Source organism: Panthera onca, chromosome A3, assembly GCF_046562875.1.
Source record: "Panthera onca isolate mPanOnc1 chromosome A3, mPanOnc1 haplotype 2, whole genome shotgun sequence".
Classification (NCBI taxonomy): Eukaryota; Metazoa; Chordata; class Mammalia; order Carnivora; family Felidae; genus Panthera; species Panthera onca.
In genome coordinates this window covers 85,236,761-85,254,895 of record NC_138341.1, presented here as the reverse complement: position 1 = coordinate 85,254,895, position 18,135 = coordinate 85,236,761, and the positions used below count along the sequence as shown (strand labels likewise).

Genomic DNA, 18,135 nt, shown 5'->3' with positions numbered 1-18,135 from the left:
GCGGGGGCGACCCAAGCGGGGGAGGGGAGCGGAACCGTGAGGACCCCTGGGAGAGGGGAGCACAGCTGAGGGATGACGTAGGCTGAGCGGAGCAGAAGCGTGCGGACACCTGGGAGAGGGGAACCGAGCCTGGAGGGAGACCCAGGAGAAGGGAGCTGAGCCTTGGGGACGCTCAGGGAGAAGGGAGCCAAGGCTTGGGGGAGACCCGGGTAAATGGAAGCTGAACCGTGGGGACTCCCGGGGAGAGGGAAGTGAAGCCGCGGGGTAGACCCCGAGAAAGGCCGTCCTGAGGGGAGTAGAACTGTGGGGACACCTGGGAGAGGGGAGAGGGGAGCTGAACTGTGTTAGGGAGGGCTGGGGCGCTGTAGTGGGGGGGGGGGCAACGCTGGATCCTAGGGGTGGGGGGAGACCCATCGCCGGATCCTGGGAGGGAAAACATTGGTCCGAGTCCTGGCCAGGCGGGTCGCCGGGTGGGAGCAAGGGTACAGCCAACTCCCGGCGGGCCCTGGGTGAGGGCTGGCCGCGGGTCCGAGCGCGGGGAGGTGACCATCCCCGCCCTTCCCGGAGGCCAAGACTCTGGAGTGTGAGCGAGTGTGAGCGAGTTGTCGGGGCCAGCAAGCTGGTTGCCATCCACCAGTGGGGGTGTCCGAGGCATTTCCCTTAGGTCCAAAGATGGGCAGCTTGTGATGGGACCTCAGGCACCGACTTGGGCAGAACTTAAAAGACTGAACTATCAGATTTTAAAATATGGGCCTATTTTAAACGAGAAATACTCTGATCTTAAGTTCCACTTGTATGATATTTTAGCACACCTGAAATTTCGGGTTAAATGTTATCTCTTAGGTAATCAACAATGAATCCTAGCTTATCTTCAGATCCCAGTTTGGGCTTCCATTGGAACTGGTCTAGCCCAGATTAAATGAAATGTATTCAGCTGCCTTCCATGATGTGCACTTAGGGGGTGTGCTCCCTTGCACTTACTTTGGGAGGTAATAAATCACAGTTTGGGTTTAGAGTCACGAGAACTGTGTTCAAAACGAGGCCAGCTACTTCTTGCACTAGCTTTGGTTACCTGTGTTTTGCAATAATATGTTAGAGGGGGGAAGTTCTGATATCCGGAAGGTGATTTACACCAAAGAACATCGGAAGCAAGTCTTAGAAGTACAGGGATTTCTAGCCTGACAATTCAACTTCCATAAAACCAAGGTACATTTATGTAAATTTGTTTCACAGTGTTTTCCTCTGAATTTGCTCACTCTGAATTTTTAAGGGTTATCAGTTAATTCATTTGACCCCCAAACAATGTGGGGGGTAGGGGTGCTGACCCCCCCCCTTGCAGTTGAAAGTCCATGTATAAGTTTTGACTCCCCAGAAGTGTAATTACGGATAGCCTACTGTTGCCTCGAAGCCTTACTGATAACGTAAATAGTTAACATATTTTATATACTGTATGTATTGACCGCCGTATTGTTACAATAAGGTAAGCTAGAGAAAAGAAAATGTTATTCAGAAAATCATGAGAAAATACATTCACATTGCTTTATTTATGGGGGGAAAAAAGCTGCATATAAGTGGACCCGCACAGTTCAAACTTGTGTTTTTCAAGGGCCAACTGTATATAGAATTGGGTTTCTACAGTGTTTATTATGGTGCCATGTTTTAACATGCTTCTGCACAGCAGCACATTGACAAGGGCTAAATCAGGGTGCCTGGGTGGCTCAGTCAGTTAAGCATTGACTCTTGATCTCAGCTCAGGTCTTGATCTTGGGGTCGTGAGTTCAAGCCCTGCATTGGGCTCTGTGCTGTGCGTGAAGCCTACTTAAAAAGGGGGGAGGGGCTAAAGTGGTTTATTATAGATCAGGCACTGTTCTAGGCACTGACATTCAGTCTCATTCAGTCCTCACAAATATGCTGTAAGGCAGGTGTGGTAGGCTGGTGGACATACGAGGTTGGAACAAGGCTCCCTGACATCACATTCCTCGGAGTCTAGCTGTACAACCTTAGCTAAGTCACCTTATCTCTTGGTACCTCAGTTTCCTCAACTGGGAAACAGGGAGGTGATAGTGGCTTGCATGAAGGGTTGTTATCAAGGCTGCATGTCATAAGCAGTGTATATATTGACATCATCTTTGTCTTTGCAGATAAAGTAAAGCACAGAGAAATCAGAATAACTTTGGCCCAAGGTTTCCCAGACAGTAAATGGTGGTCCTTTGATCTGACCCCAGGCAGCTTAACTGGAGAGGCTGAGTTCTAATCACTAAAGTACTGGGGGCATACCTGTATATTTCAGTGAGGCCTTATACTGCATACTTTGACCCATGAGTGCTTCTAAATTACTTCCAGTACTGCAGGAAATCTGGTTTGCACACAAAAAAAGCCCTGTGGGATATTGAAAAACAGTTCCGCTGGGCAGTAGGAGGCCTGGGTTCTATTTCTGTCCTGCATCAAGGGTGGGTTACCCAGCCTCTGGGGCTGGGATTGTTTCATTTGTCAACAAGGGGGCTGGAGTAGATAAGCTGCTCTCTGGCTCAGAGGCCCTAAGATACAAAGTTCCTTGAACTTGAGTGAACAAAAACAGATACGGGATACTTCCTGTGTAGTTTTATTATGAGAATTTTATCAAAGCCCATTTATCATATGGGATTATACTGAGAGCCCACTGCCTGAAGATGACCACCTTGACACAAAATTTTCCGGGCTCTTCTCTAGTGACCGAGAGCCTGGTCTTCCAGGAGATCAAGCTGGCACTGTGACTTTGGGGCAAGTTACCAGGCACCTCTGTTATCCTGAATTGTGGATTTCAACTTTGGCCCCTGTGATGGTTAATTTTATGTCAACTTGACTTGGCCGGCCACAGGATGTCCAGACAAGTGTTCAGACACTTCCTGGGTGTATCTATGAGGGTGTTTCTGGATGAGATTCACGTTGGAGTCTGTAGACTGAGTGAAGCTGATTGCCCCTCCCAATATGGGTGGGCCTCATCCAATCAGTTGAAGACCTGACCATGAAGGTTGAGCAAGTGGGAATTCCTCTTGCCTGACTGTTGGACTGGGATATCAATCTTTTACAGCCTTCAGACTCAGACTGAACAGGAGACTACCTAAGAGGGCACTTTCCCTGCCTGACTGCAGACCTGGGATATTGGTCCTTTCTAGCCTTTGGGCTTGAACTGAAACTCAACTCTTCCTGGGTCTTGGGCCTGCTGACTTTTGAATTGTAACTGACATCATTGGCCCTTCTGGTTCTCCGGCCTTCCACAGATCTTGGGACTTCCATAATAGTGTGAGTCAATTCTTTGTAACAAATCTCTGTATATATATAAATATATATGTATGTGTATATGTATCTGTATCTTATGAGTTCTGTTTCTCTAGAGAATCGAATACAGTTCTCCAGTAATTTTGCTTAAAAATTCTCCCACCAGCAATCAGTCTTGTTTTTTTTAAGATTCCATGGCTACTTCGCTACCGGTGGTATTGATTTTCTTTCTGCTATAAAATGTGATCCCCTCCTAGAGATCTAATGACACGTCTGGGCCGCGTCTGACGTGTCATGGTTCTCATGGGTGATTCTCACACCTTGTCTGAACTTGGACGTCATGTGTCATCACGCTCGTCCTTGGCCTTCATAATCCCTAAGTTTACTTCGAGTTAGTCTGTGGCTTAAGGATGTTTAGGCTGATGGTACTAAGTGAGGCAAGTGATGCCTGTGACGGTAAGAGACGTGGCTTCCCTGTTTCTTGTGGGTAAATAAAACGAATAATCACAGGGCATCCTTGACGTCTGGAAATATTTAGGTTTCTAGTCAAAAAGAAAATGGATCCATCTGGGTTCTTTGATACAGCTTTTGGAACAATGAGAATTGGCCAGCCTGTGGACAAAGTCGTAGGAGCTGTGCCAGCCTGTCCTGACGGGATCCCCACGCAGTGTCCTGAAGAAACACCATGAAGGAAAAGTTCTGGGAGAAGGAAAAGGCCATGGGCGTCATGGGCCGTGGGGTTCGCTATAGAAAGAGGCTGGTAGGGGCTCATAGCAGATGGAAGGCCGGGCAGGCAGAAAGTACACAATGAGCTGCCTTTTGGAGACTGGGGCAGACTGATGAGAGAGAGTGAGCGGATCTCATTTTGTTCCTGTGGGAACAAAGCATAAATAATGTGTTTCCATGTTCCCAGGAAGGTGGTGGTAGAACTATAAGGTGGGGCCTCCCCCGAAGCCCCACCCTGGGGTGATTTATGAGCCTGAGGCAGCCTGCCATAATTATGCTTGTCTCGCATTGACTGAACTGACATGTTTTGAGATTAAATTACAAGCTAGTATCCTGAAAGTGATTTGAATTCTTTGGAGCTAGATCTATTCTGGAACTCTTTAAGAGATCGTATGTTGTATCCCAGTCTCCCAGTGCCTAAAACAGTACGTGGAGAATAGTGGTTACTTAATACATTCTTATCGACTGGATTTAAAAGTCCGTAGGACATCAAAGCAGTATTACCGTTCTTGTATCATGGACTTAAGGTCAGACACAGGGCATTTATTATTTTCCCATTTCGTTCTATTATTCAGTATTCCAAAGGTAACCTGGAAGACCGTGGTTTACCTGAGTCAAGCATTGTCTCTCACACAAAACCTTTCGTAAAACCATCAGAGATGAATCAAGATTTTAAGTTTTTGAAAGTTACTAGTTTCTATAACCAAATTATAAAACATCCCTGAGCCTGGCCCACATACTTGATAAAGGCTCATAATTAATCCGTACATATATCACATAGTGGTAGACCTTGTCAATCTTACACCTTACCAACCATCTAAAAATCGATTTCACATTGATTCTAAATACATAATTATATTCTTTCCAATAGCAAACTCTTTGAACTTGCACCTTGCTCTCGTCCACCATAATTTTGATTGAAAAGAAACAGTTCAGCTAGACGCGTTTTATAAACAGTGTTAGAAGTGAGCCATGTCTGTGTGTTGATACTACTTTTTTTTATGTATTTTGAGAGAGCACGTGAGCAGGGGGAGGAGCAGAGAGAGAGAGGGGAGAGAGAATCCCAAGCAGGCTCCGTGCTGTCAGCACAGAGCCTGATGCAGGGCTCGAACCCAGGAACTGTGAGATCCTGACCTGAGCTGAAATCAAGAGTCGGACACTTAACTGACTGAGACACCCAGGTGCCCTGTGTGTCAATACTTCTATCCATAGGAAAGCAAACTGGTGCAGAATGTTCTCTGGCTGCAGTTCCAGGTATGAGAGCCTGTGCCCTTGGACAAGGCCCTTGGATGTGTATATGTGTCTGTGCAGAACATCCAGCACCTTTCCCTGATATCTGGAACCTGTGGCAGGGTGTCTAGCACATTCTTTGCAGAGATGCTTGGAAGCATCCAAGCTGGCTGGTTTTTGCTTCTTGACCCCACCAGGCCTCTCTCGGGCTGTGCAGCTGTGTGTACACATGGATGTAGAATCCAAACCCAGTAGGAAAAATTCTGCCTGCTGTGGAAGCAGCAGTTTATCTGGAAGGGGGAAAGAAGCCAGAGACAGAGGAGGAGGAATGAAGCTCAGGGTCAGTGACGTTAGGAAATTTTCACGGCATCAGATGCCAAACCGCATTACATTTTGGGTTTGGTATGCAACGCGGATCGTTCACATAACACGTCCCTCGTTTTCACTGTCGACTTTGGCCCACGTATTTGTACTCTCCATCCATTTCTTCAGTCACTCCACAAGTCTTTAGAAGCACCTGACCCTGTGTTTGTCACCTGCTGGCGAGGCCACAGCAGTATGCCTGCCTTCACAGCACTTACGGTTTGGTGAGGGACATAGGTGATCACAATGTCACGTAGTGTCGTGAAAGCATTGTATTAAAAAAAATTTTTTTTTTAATTTTAGAGAGAGAGAGAGCAAGTGGGGGATAGGGACAGAGGGAGAGAGAATGTTAAGTAGGCAGAGCCCACATGCAACAGACTGATTTTCTGAATTCTCTGCAAAAAGTTCTGTTTGACTATTGACAAGCAATGGAATTTTCCAGCCTGGGTCATTTGAAGATGGACACGGTTTCAGCAGGGACTGACTTACGGGCGCTGCTGCTCAGTGTTGTGAGAAGGATTGGGGAATATTGCAGATTTCTCTTTAGGAATGACTGTTAGAGAAGTCTTGCAAACCAGGGCTAATGCAGAGAAATACTTGGGTCTCCAGGGGAAGAGGAAAATGGCACCTCAGGGGTCAGTTCGGAGTCGTAGCTGAATCAATGGAATTTAGAAGACAATGCCTATGGGCGACCTCTTTTGCAAACCCGGCTTTTTTAGGCAAGCTTCTGTGGCCCACCCAGCCTCCCTCTGGGAAGGCCAGGCCAGGCACCTGACACTCAGGGACTGGCCAGCCTGCCAGCCACCTCCCTGTATTCCCAAGACATTTCTCTGGTTAAAAAAAAAAAAAGGGCATGAACTTCTTGCTCTTAATGTCCTTGTGTCTTTTCTACCTTGTTTATCCTCCGTTCTTTCTCCCCTTTTCTGTGTTTCTCTTCTGTGTTCCCAGCTCTGACACCCCCACTCTCAAACTTTGCTTCGTGGTTTTTAAATCTGCAAAGATAGGGACACCTGGGTGGCTCAATCGGTTGAGCGTCCGACTTCAGCTCAGGTCGTGATCTCGCAGTCTGTGAGTTCAAGCCCCGTGTCGGGCTCTGTGCTGACAGCTCAGAGCCTGGAGCCTGTTTCAGATTCTGTGTCTCCCTCGCTCTCTCTGCCCCTCCCCCGCTCATGCTCTGTCTCTCTGTCAAAAATAAATAAACATTAAAAAAAAATTAAAACATTAAAAAAAACATTAAAAATTAAAACATTAAAAAAACATTAAAAATAAACAAAATTAAATAAATCTGCAAAGATAAAAATAACCCACCTATATAAGCCTGTGAACTTTTCTTTAAGTTCATTTATTTATTTTGAGAGAGAGAGAGAGAGAGCATGAGCGCAAGCAGGGGAGGGGTAGAGAGAGAGGGAGAGAGAAAATCCCAAGCAGGCTCCACGCCGTCATTGAGGAGCCCGATGTGGAGCTCGAACTCACGAACTGTGAGATCATGACCTGGGCCAAAATCGAGTCAGACGCTTAACCGACCAAACCACCAGGACCCCCTAAGCCTATGGACTGTGCATCACGGCTCCAGTGCACTCGGAGCCTTTGATTTTATACCTGCCCGAAAGCTGGCCCTCGGGGGAGACGCTGAGAACCCAGTGCCTGGGGCTCGCCTCACCCAATGCAGTTAGCTGGGCCTGGAGCCACGCCTGTACCCTGCCAGCCAGCTTTTTCAAATGCCCAGCTCGTTCTGAGCTGGAGGGGGAATGACCTCAGAGAACGGCTTCCCCCTGGGAAGGGATGAGAACTCCAGGTTCAATGTAACAGCAAGTCAGCAGCCACACCCTGTGTTCAGGTACGTCCTTGCACCCTGCCGCTCACCTTTCAGCACTTCTGTGTCCCAGGTAATGGCCGGGAACCCAGTCTAACCCGTCAGGGGGACGCGCAGGTTCAGAGGGGGGGAAGCCATGGTACACGAGGAGGTTGGGGGAAAAAAAATCCTTACAGAACCGGGGTGTCCTATTTTTATTTAAAGAAATGACTCGGAAGGAGACCCCGACACCCTGGAAACTTTCTAAGGAGTCACTGCCCCTCAGTGTCGTCTTCCTCACCCCCACTTGGCAAAGTTGGGCCTTTACGTGGTGAACTCTCAGCTGGGCCTCCTATTACCCATTGCCTACAGGGCAAAGCCAAGTTCACGGTCAAGAGTAGAGGCCCTCCTGTGTTTGAACTTTGACTACCTTTACAGCTTCCTCTACAAATAGCCTACCCTGCTCCTTATCACCCCTCTGCCCTCCGCCCTCTGGCCTGCAATCATCATCTGGCTTATCCTTCTCCAGCACAAGGAGAGAGACATGTCTGGGAAGCCTCTCCTGCCCTCCCAGAGGACCCTCATTGTGTCTCTCCATCATTGCCCTGAGCATAGAGCTTTATCATCTGATGCACAGTTGGCTGTTAAACAATAGGGGTTTGAACTGCACGGGTCCACTTATACACCGATTTTTTTTGTCCCAGTAAACGCAGTACATCACAGTAAACGTATTTGCTTTTCCTTACGATTTTCTAAGTGACGTTTTCTTTTCTCTAGCCTATTTCATTGTAGGAACACGGTATTTAATACATATAACATACAAAATACGTGTGAAGCAACTGTTTGTGTTATTGGCACGGCTTCTAGTGAACAGTGGGCTATTAGTAGTTAGGTTTGGGGGGACATCAAAAGTTACACGTGGATTTTTGACTGCTCAGGGGTTGGTACCCCAACCCCCGCGTTTTTCAGGGATCACCTGTGTATCTGTTTTCCACACTGGACTACGCGTTCTTTCAGGGAGGGCCTGTATCGTATTCATCTTTGTATCTCCAGCACTTTCCACAACCTCTGACACACAGTTCCAGCTCCACTGATGCCTCTGGAATGAATAATCAGGTGTTCTATAGATTTAAAAATACAAAGTTACGGGAACCTTCTAATGCAGGACGATACTTATATGGGTTGGTTTTTTTTTTTTTTTTTTCATTAAAAAGAAGCTTAAGATTGATAGTGTAACTTTAAATACACACTTTTTAAAAAAGAATGTTGTACGGGGCACCTGAGTGGCTCAGTCAGTTGAGCATCTGATCCTTGATATCGACTCAGGTCATGCATGATTTCACCGTTTGTCAGTTTGAGCCCCGAATCAGGCTCTGCTCTGACAGCACGGAGTCTGCTTGGGATTCTCTCTCCTTCGCTCTCTGCCCCTCTCCCACTCATCCACGCCATAGAAAGAAAGGATGGAAAGGAGAGGAGAGGAAAGGAAAGGAAAGGAAAGGAAAGGAAAGGAAAGGAAAAAGAATATTCTATTTGGTAGCAGTTAATTAAGGGAAAATCGGTATTAAATACTCTGTGATAGAAGAGAAGCTCTTTGGGGGCGCCTGGGTGGCTCAGTTGGTTGAGTGTCTGACTCTTGATTTCGTCATGATCCCAAGGTCATGGGATCAAGCCCCATGTCAGGCTCTGCACTGAATGTGAAGCTTGCTTGAGATTCTCTCTCTCTCTCTCTCTCTCTCTCTCTGCCCCTCTCCCCCACTTGCTTTCTCTCTCTCTCTTTCCGTATCCAAAATTTAAAAAGATAATAATAAAATAAAAAAAGCAGGGAAGCTCTCTGTTTTCTCATTAGCTTATGAGCAACTTACTTTGACTCTCAGGGTCTGTGCTTCACATAATTCTCTGGGAACCCTCAAGAGGACCATCTCAGATCAACTGTACCTTTCTCTGCTCCTCAACAGTGATGGGTGTTCATTTTACACCTAAACCCATTGGTTTGACAGAAGTGCTCTCCTGATCCTTAAAATTGCAGTGACTTCTGAGGGAAGATAAGGAACAAGGTGGGAGGGAGATCCACCATCATGAGAATCCCATTTGGACCCTCTGAGCAGGTGGTCGCTACCACTCTAGTCCTGATGGGAGTAGGTGTCAGTGCCAATGACATCTGTCTCTGGAGAGCCTCTGTCATACTTTGAGCAGATGGGGAGCCCTACCAGTTCTTAGAGTTTACTCCCATAGATGATTTCTGTCCCAGGCCCGTGGAACTGGAGGAGGTAGAAAGCACATGTGGCAGGTACCTGAACAGCATCATGATCATTACCTTGAAGGAAATTCACCCCCTTCACTGGCTCAAGAACATAGGAAAGGTCTCTGGAGAAGCGGCTGGTGCTGCTGTCTGCATCCTTTCCCTCGCACCATCTGTGCTTTGTCCGAACCCACGTGGAACCACTTTTTGATTTAGACTGGGAGTTTGTTGTTTTCTAACTTGGATGGCTTTTCTCTAACTTTCTAACTTTTTGGGAAAGCTCATGTGAATCCTCTTTTCTCATTAATATTCCTGGGCCCTGGTTTCCTCCATCCGTAAAATGAGGCCGTTGTTGTAGATCCTCTCGAGATGTGTTTCCAGCTTTTAAAATTCTACAGTTTATCATTCTGTCTCCTTTCATTATTCTTATTTCAAGCTCTCAAATCCTTACTCTTACATTTTTGTGAGAAGAATAGGCAGGCCGCCTCTGGTTCCGCAGGTACACGGCAATGTTTATTGGAAAAATATAAATGTTGGAAACACAGCTCCCAATTATGATGATATAAACAATTGCCACTTTCAAGAGCCAATAACTAAGGAATTACAGGAAAGCATTGAATCTTCAGCCAACATAGCTGCCGCAACCCGAGATGGCCTGAGCACAAAGGATATTTATACATTGGGTTTCAGAAGACTAATTCAAGTGCGCAAGAGCTTCGTATTGTAATGTTATCACGAGAATATCCAGACAATGTTTTCTTTAACTCCGGGAAGAGCCGTTTAGAAGGCTGAATCCTGCCACATGTGTCCAGCTGCGCGTTTAACGCTCTTGGAAAAACATTGTTCTATAAACACAGAAATAACCAAGTACGGGTGCTTGAAGGAGGTTTAGTTCTTTGCTTATTGTTGTCAGGACCTTGGACATACAAGAGCACAAAATTAATAAACGCTATCAAATTTGCCGTGATCATAAACCAGGCAGCGATATTTTTTTTTTGCACTACAGGCTATTATTCCCGAATTTCACTCTTAAGATGGTTTGAAAGCCCTGGACATCGATCCCAGTGTAATTAGAGTTTGCGAAACATGGCTCAGAGTTACAGTTGTCAGTCTACCTGTTTAACAATTTGTAAACTGTGGGGCGCCTGGGTGGCGCAGTCGGTTAAGCATCCGACTTCAGCCAGGTCATGATCTCGCGGTCCGTGAGTTCGAGCCCCGCATCGGGCTCTGGGCTGATGGCTCGGAGCCTGGAGCCTGTTTCCGATTCTGTGTCTCCCTCTCTCTCTGCCCCAACCCCGTTCATGCTCTGTCTCTCTCTGTCCCAAAAATAAATAAAAAACGTTGAAAAAAAAAATTTTAAAAAAACAATTTGTAAACTGTGCACACTGAGCAAATTACATATTGCCACTTGAGAAAATACTGAAGAAGACCGAGTCTGTGTTGTTAACGCCCCAGAGGCACGTCTCGTCCCAAGTACACCCATAGTGGCTTGTTTTGGGGAGCAGCTCTAACATGTTTGTAGGGGAACAGCACATGAGGTGAGCTGAGAAGCTCGTCCTGCCGTCCTCCTCCCCTCCTCGTCCCCTTCTGCCTGTGCACACTCTATGCTCACCCTGGAAAAAATGCAGAGTGACTGGCACAGAGATGCATTCTTGTTCCTCTCTGAAAGGCGCGAGGTGTTGCCTGGAAAGCCATTGACCGCAGTCACTGCATTTCCCACTGTGTGATAATCTCTGTTCTTGGAAGCCAGCCTTCCCCTTTATCCTGCTGTCTGGATTACCTGGGTCTCGAAAGGGTTATCTTTTCATAGGGAAGAAGTGACTCGTCCCCAGGGACGTATGGCAGTTTCTCTAGTACAAGGGCAGGTTTTGCTTCCCAATGTCTTTTCAAGGTCAAGGGTAATGCTCTTTTGGCCTCTCAGGTTTACCAACTCCTGAGGCCCCTCCCTCTGGGCACTGGTTTCTTACTCTTCAAATTTATGCATGATAAAGGGGAGCTCATGGAAAATCTTTTTATAGAAATGAACATATTGTTTCTATCTCGGCCTTTCTATTTTGGGGGCAGGGAGAAAGGGAAGATGTGAGGCTGCGTCACACGTTTGAAGCATAGACCCAGCCCTGCCCGGATGAGAGCTCTGTGTCCAAAATTGACAAAGCTTTTTGTGACACGGTCAACGAGAGAGGGGATGTTTAAGGCAGTGAAATGCGTTCAAGCAACAAAACGGCCCCCAAACTAATTTTTTTTTTTTTTAAGTATTACTGAAAATTCCAACCTTTGAAAGGGTGAGTTCTAGTTCTTTGCCCGGAGGGGATCCCATCCCTTGGCTAAAGATGACAGCAGAAAGGCATCAGGAGTGTGCTCACAGGAACCTGTATTTTCTCTTTCTGATAGGTCGTTGAAAAGCCGGGCATCATGATGACGGAGCGCTTTGACTGCCACCACTGTGAAGAATCTCTCTTTGGCAAGAAGTACATCCTGAGGGAGGAGAGCCCCTACTGCATTGGGTGCTTTGAGGCTCTCTACGCCAGCACTTGCGAGGAGTGTGGGAAGCCCATCGGCTGTGACTGCAAGGTACCCCTGCTCCCCCTGCCCCGGGCAGCGCCGAGCACTCCTGGATCCCTCTGTGCTCCCCCGAAACCACGGGCCTCTCTGTGTGGTTTGTGCTGGAGCCCGGACCCATGGGGCTGATTGAAATTCCGTCTCTTGAGCCCCCTCTGATGGGCTTGTCCCCTCCAAGAAGCCTCTCTGAGCCTCCTCCCTCTGGCTGGTCTGTGCCCACTCCTAATTCCATAGCACTGGTTGGTGCGTTTCCGGGACATTTATGCTGAGGGTCCTGAGCTCTTACATTCTGGCTGGTGGTGTCCTGATCTAACCACCCCCCTCCCCCCACCTCCCAGCACTGTCACTGTCTGGAAAGCAGCTCTCTCTTACTCATGTTTGTCCCGTGCTGACTCAGAAGCAGTCGGTGCTGCTCAGTAAATATTTGATGAATGCATGTGCACATGAGTGAATTGGAGCTGATTCCCAGATAAATGGGCACATAAAGCACTACATTCATTGGAACATTAGGGGCTCTTTTCTTCCTAGTGGGAGAAGAGCAGGATTTGTACCGCTTCTTTCTCAAGGGAAAAAGCTCACGCCTAAGGAATCACCAGCTTTCCCACTGTGGATGGGAAAGCAGGTTCAACAGAGGTTACCGGTCTTTTGTGCTGATTGCGTGGGATTGAGTGTCCAGAACCCTAGCCAGTGCTTCTCAGCATATCTTTAGTCCAACCTGGACCACCCAGAAACACCCCTGGAGGTCCACCCGTGTCTCTAAGACCTCTGATATCTTCACCTGCTAAACGGTGGCCAAAACGGACTTGACAAGACTTTAAGTGACTGTCATCCTGAGAGTCACAGAATTGGTACAAAATGGGGTCCCTTGGGGCAGCTCCAAAGGAATTCCCAGCTTCATGGACTTTAAAGCAATTCATGGCATTTTGGTGTCTCTATTCTGCTCTCTTCCCTTATACGCTTTAGGGAATTTGGCACTCTCCTCCATGGTCATGAATATCGATACGTAGCTGCTGCCTCATTAGATTAGGCTGTGTCTGCAGCTGGACGGTTCTAACACAGTCCGTGTTTCATATGTTTCTTTTGTTTTAAGTTTTTATTTCTTTATTTTGAGAAAGAGAGAGCACGTGAGCACGAGTGGGGGAGGGACAGAAAGAGAGGGGGAGAGAGAATCCCAAGCAGGCTGTGCACCATCAGCACGGAGCCCGGTGCGGGGCTTGACTCGGGGCTCGAAACCACGAACCGCGAGATCGTGACCTGAGCCGAAATCGAGAGTCGGCTGCTTAACAGACCACCCCCCGCCAAGGTGCCCCTGTTCCTTACATTTCTTCCCTTGATTACATCATTCGTAGGAAAGGCAGGAAGCAGAGCGCTGTACCGTCACTTTCTGTTGCTGGGTATTTGGTGACAGTTGGTGAATAACTTCCATCGTGTATGGAGCGAAGCCTTCGCCCCGAGCGGGCCCAGTGGGCAGCCTGGGCCACCTGAAACCAGGCCACAGCCATGTATCTTTTGGCTACAGAACAGGCAAGGCCTGCCAAGAGTGAAAGAAACCAAACTCAGCAGTAGTCCTGTGTAAACTTCCGAACGTGCAGAGAGGCGGGGCTGCTGCGAGCAGAGAAAAGTGGCTGATCTTGCTAGTCCCAAAGGCTAGACACCGTCCTGTCTCTAATGTCGACTGATGTAGGTCTCACAGTCCCTAGTGGGTTCTTAGAGGGCTCTTAGTCCCTGTTCCTCTATTTACTGGGCCAAGCATCAAAGCTCAGACACCAAACGGCCCTGTCCCCATCCTCACTCTGTGGCTCGCTAACTGTGTGAGCTTGGGCTGATTACTTGCCCCCTCTGTGCCCATCTTGCCCTTTATGAATCGCCGATGAAACAGGTGCCAGTTTCATGGGGTTACTGCGGTCTGTGGATACGAAGTCTCAGCACTCCAAAGAGCAGCTGATGGTCTTATAAACTCCATCTGACTACTTCCCTATTCTTTCTGCAACACGTTTCTTCCACACCACCCTTGGAAGCTTCGCTCTCTCTCTCTTGCTCCATCTCCGTTATAGAAACATCACTAAAAATGTCTGGTCTGAGGAAGAACCGAGAGGCAGAAGACAAAAATGATTCTCTTATAAAAATGTAACCTGGAAGAGGCTTCAGTAGGTGAGAGGTTCAGCCATTCTTCTGACAAAGAACAACCGTAGTTTAGAGGAAATGTTTTGGATGTTTGGGACTAGTCACCCTTGACTGGCGGCTAAAGGAGAAACTAAGGGCACTTCCCATTTTTTCCCAATACGATTGAATGGAAAGACCCTTCCAACTGGCTACCCTTCGGCACATACTTGATGAGCAAATAAACAAGAATCCCCCACATGGGGCCAAAATCAACAAGACTGCTGCAAAGCCAGGAGTTAATCACGCTGAACTTTTCAACCCAGATTCATGGTTTACTACACGTGGAGTTGAGCCATGTGGTTTTTCTACATTTTGGAAGAAAAAGAGATTCTTTCCCAAAGTTTGCCTTGGCCGTTTGGGGCTCCTGAATATTTGGAATGGTTTGCTTGACTTTCAGAAGGAATTATGTAGTTGACTTTGTGGAGGAAGCAATGATAGGAAAAACATTCCTGTTATTTGAGGGAGTAAAGCCAAAAATCTTGGCAGGCTTGATCGAGCAATTGAGCCGACAGACCTGGTGACCATTCTCTTTTCTTAAAAGAGCAGGGGCACCACGAGCCCCGCCTACCTCCTTTGAAGGACACGCGTGGGGGTACAGATTTCAGATATTGGCACACCAATGGGACTTAGGCTCATTTTGTGGGTACTGAGTGACTTTTATATGACATAGATGAGACCACAGCGCCAGGTTTCATAGTCAGCTCACATACGTGTGAAAACACTTCGGCATGGTTACTCAGTTGTACTTGTTATTTCTGCTTAGTTACTCCGAGGAGATGTGCTCGCAAAAGGTAAAAACCATTCACTTCACGGCCAGTGGAATAGTTGAGAACAGGCAATGCAAATAAAATGTCGTGATCCTCTAAATGACCCTGTTCCTGAAATTTTTCTTGGACATCTGTGGTTACTAGCAAAAAATGTCTTCTTGGACATCTGTGGTTACTAGCAAAAAATGTCTTAGCCTGATTACAGATAGTTTGGGATGGGTCCACTTATGCTCTGGGCTTCAAAAACTCAAGAAACGAAGGACAACGTAGGCAGGGCCCCTGACTTCAGAGATGGCTGCTAGTACCGTGCACTTAACAAAGCAGCGAACAAACTCCGGGCCGTATGCCTGGCTCGGTGTGTTTCTAGAGCACACTTTAAGCTTCCTAGTAATTAAGTGGGAAACATCAAACTGATAATCAGGCCCAAGTCCACCCACCAAACTGTAAGTTTCTCAGCAAACATCTAGAAAGTTCTTAAGGAACAGAAAATCGCTGGGATCCTTTGATAGAAAGCAGTCAGGGGACTGAAGGGGGAGACAGAGGCTCTTACCCCTCCAGTGAGATCTAGATGTCTCTGGTACACTTTTAGAGGGCTCCTGACCCTGGCTGGTGTAGGAGGCATGAGATTACAGTGGAAACACCTGTCCTGCCCTGGAGGAGGACGCAGGCCTCTCCTGCCCACCTTTCTGGGCCGTCATGGGAAAGGCTACCATTCCAGACACGTTCCAGACACGTCCTCACAGTCCAACTCCCCCACCCGGCACTATTTTTTATTTGTTGAGGTGACTTTTAAGTGCTTAGTGAGTGAATCATCTTTTTAGAGTTTCCATGTAATTTGTTCACAGGGTTTGTAATGGGCACTGAAAATATGTCTATTTGTTTAGACATCCTCCTGTAAGAGAAAACTCTGTCTCTAAGGGGAAGTGAGTGCCGATCCACTCACTACGCAGGATCACTAGACGCGGGAATGAGGCTAGCCATGTGGGTAACACGGGGCCCTGGAAAACCAAAGGGGCACCTGCAAGGCACACCACCAAAGGCACAGGACATTTGGCAGTGAGTCGGCCCCCACCAGGGTGGGTCTCGAGCCAGACTTGCTGAGACGTGGGTAAGTTATGCCGCCCACGGGGCTCTGTTTCCACGTCTGAAGACGGGGCTGCCGGCCTGGCGACTGTCACGGGAATTTAGTTACCCTGGTTGGGACACCTGATATAGGGCCACGTAGATCGCGTGCTGTCCTTTCTGCCATCATCCGTTCTTCAGGACTTTTGTTCTTAAGTGTTGGAAGGCACATCCAGTCGGAAACAGGATGCCCCGACAGTCTCAAAGCATAGAATGCCTTTGCAAAGTGTAGAGTGTGAAGGATTGTGAGCACCCACTTACCACATGAAACCTGGTGGATTTGAGGAGCGGTGGCTTTGGGAGATCTTCATCTGAACCGGTCCCGGCACAGGTGGAACGTGGTGGAGGGGTGGCGCCAGCCCCTGCTGCCCAGGGTCACTTCCAGTCAGCCGAGGGGACGAGGGCCCCTCTTGGCCACCTGGTCGTCCCCCTGGCTCAGCTGGCATCTCAACAAGGCACGTTCGGCGTCACGCGAGCAGCACTTCCCATATCGGGAATGTTTCTGAAATGGAAAAATATAAAATCTGAGAGGAAGTGTTGGGTCCTAATCTCACATTGTTTATCAACACATTACTGCAATCGATGACATTTCTGTGAGCACAAGGTTAGCCATGGTATTTTTCCTGGGACGTGTAAAAGATTCTTTCTTTCCTTCTTCCGGTCTTTCTTTCCTTGTCCTTCTCTCTCTAGAGGACTTTAAAACCAGCATATTTCTAGGACATTTTGAGCTTCTTGAACGTCAGTCAGTGAGTCTATATTTCTTAACCTTGTGCCTCCAGCATCTAAACGGTGTCCTTTGGGGACCACGTGGTGTACTTAAGATACATAGCAGGATTAAGCTAGATGGACGAGCTCAGTCCTAAGAATGAAAACTCACCATCTCTTTGGAGCTGTGAACGCAAGAAATGAGAAGGGCCTCCAGGTACCAAAGCTTTGAGAGAAGGATTTAGAACACGACATGAAGCTCAGGTCCAGGCACAGGGTTGTGGCCCATTATAATAGCCTCTTGTACTTCTGGTGGTATTTTCTGGCCCAGCTCTCAGCTCCAGGGACTCCTGTGCCTAAACTCCTACCCCACACCGAGAGGAGAAATTTGTCTTGGCCAGAAGCCTCACCGTGCCCTCGGAAGGCAAAGCTGGCAGTGTTCAGTTACCTTCCTCTTGCCATAAAGTCTTTCCTCGCGTCCTATGTATTGTGGGCTTTCTTAAGAAGTGAGTCCAAGAGGAAGCTGTGACATGAATTTATTAGCTTAACTCAGACTTCCAAAGAGAACACAAGCCAAGAGCCCAGGAAAGAGAATTACAGGGAAACCTGATAGCCTAATGACTTAGATAAGGGTTTCCATGCAGGAGTTTGAAGAAGATGTCGACACAGGCATGTTAGCTGGGGTGGCGCATGGCTTGCCTTGGGCCGGGGCAGCTCAGAGCAGGTGGCGTGTTGAGCTGGGCTTTATAGGGAACAGGGTTCTCCCAGTTGGAGAGGAGGGGCAGGGCCTTGTGAGGCAAGGCGCGGCATGGGCCAGGGTGCAGAGGTGTGAAAGGTTGGGAGCTGGGCTTTGGAAGGTCAGGAAGTCTTGCACTGATGCACTGATGCGTAAGTCTGCTAAAGTCACGTGGACGGTACCCCAAACGTGGAGGAACACTTCCTAGTGCCTAACATCTGCCAACGCGTAGCTATCATGTTGCACGTGTGTTTTCAGGTTAACCGTAGAAAAACTGGGCTTCTGCGGTGCTTCGGAGCCCCAAGCACATTTAAAGCAGCTTTTCCCACGACTGTCCGTGCACGATGACCACTCCGCTGCTCTTTCCTCCCATCTGGGTACTCGCTAAGCGGGCTGGGGACCGTGGTGACATCTGGTGGCTTTGCTCTCGCAGTGTCACCCATAGAGGTCCCTCCCTCAGTGTGTTTGAAGATCG

General features: G+C 47.9%; 1 protein-coding gene across 4 annotated transcripts in view; it reads left to right on the top strand.

The window, feature by feature from the left end:
* The window catches only part of FHL2 (four and a half LIM domains 2), a 65,621-nt gene that overhangs the window by 31,312 nt on the left and 16,174 nt on the right, over positions 1 to 18,135 (top strand). For 2 of the 4 annotated variants that reach the window (XM_060609924.3, XM_060609954.2), the window contains exon 2: positions 12,000 to 12,179. In XM_060609924.3, coding sequence (XP_060465907.1) covers positions 12,021 to 12,179 — 159 coding nt within the window. In that variant the 5' untranslated portion in view covers positions 12,000 to 12,020. Of the gene's footprint in view, positions 1 to 3,070; positions 3,283 to 11,715; positions 11,891 to 11,999; positions 12,180 to 18,135 lie in introns of those variants that run through there. The other 2 variants (XM_060609940.3, XM_060609932.3) reach the window with 2 other exon arrangements.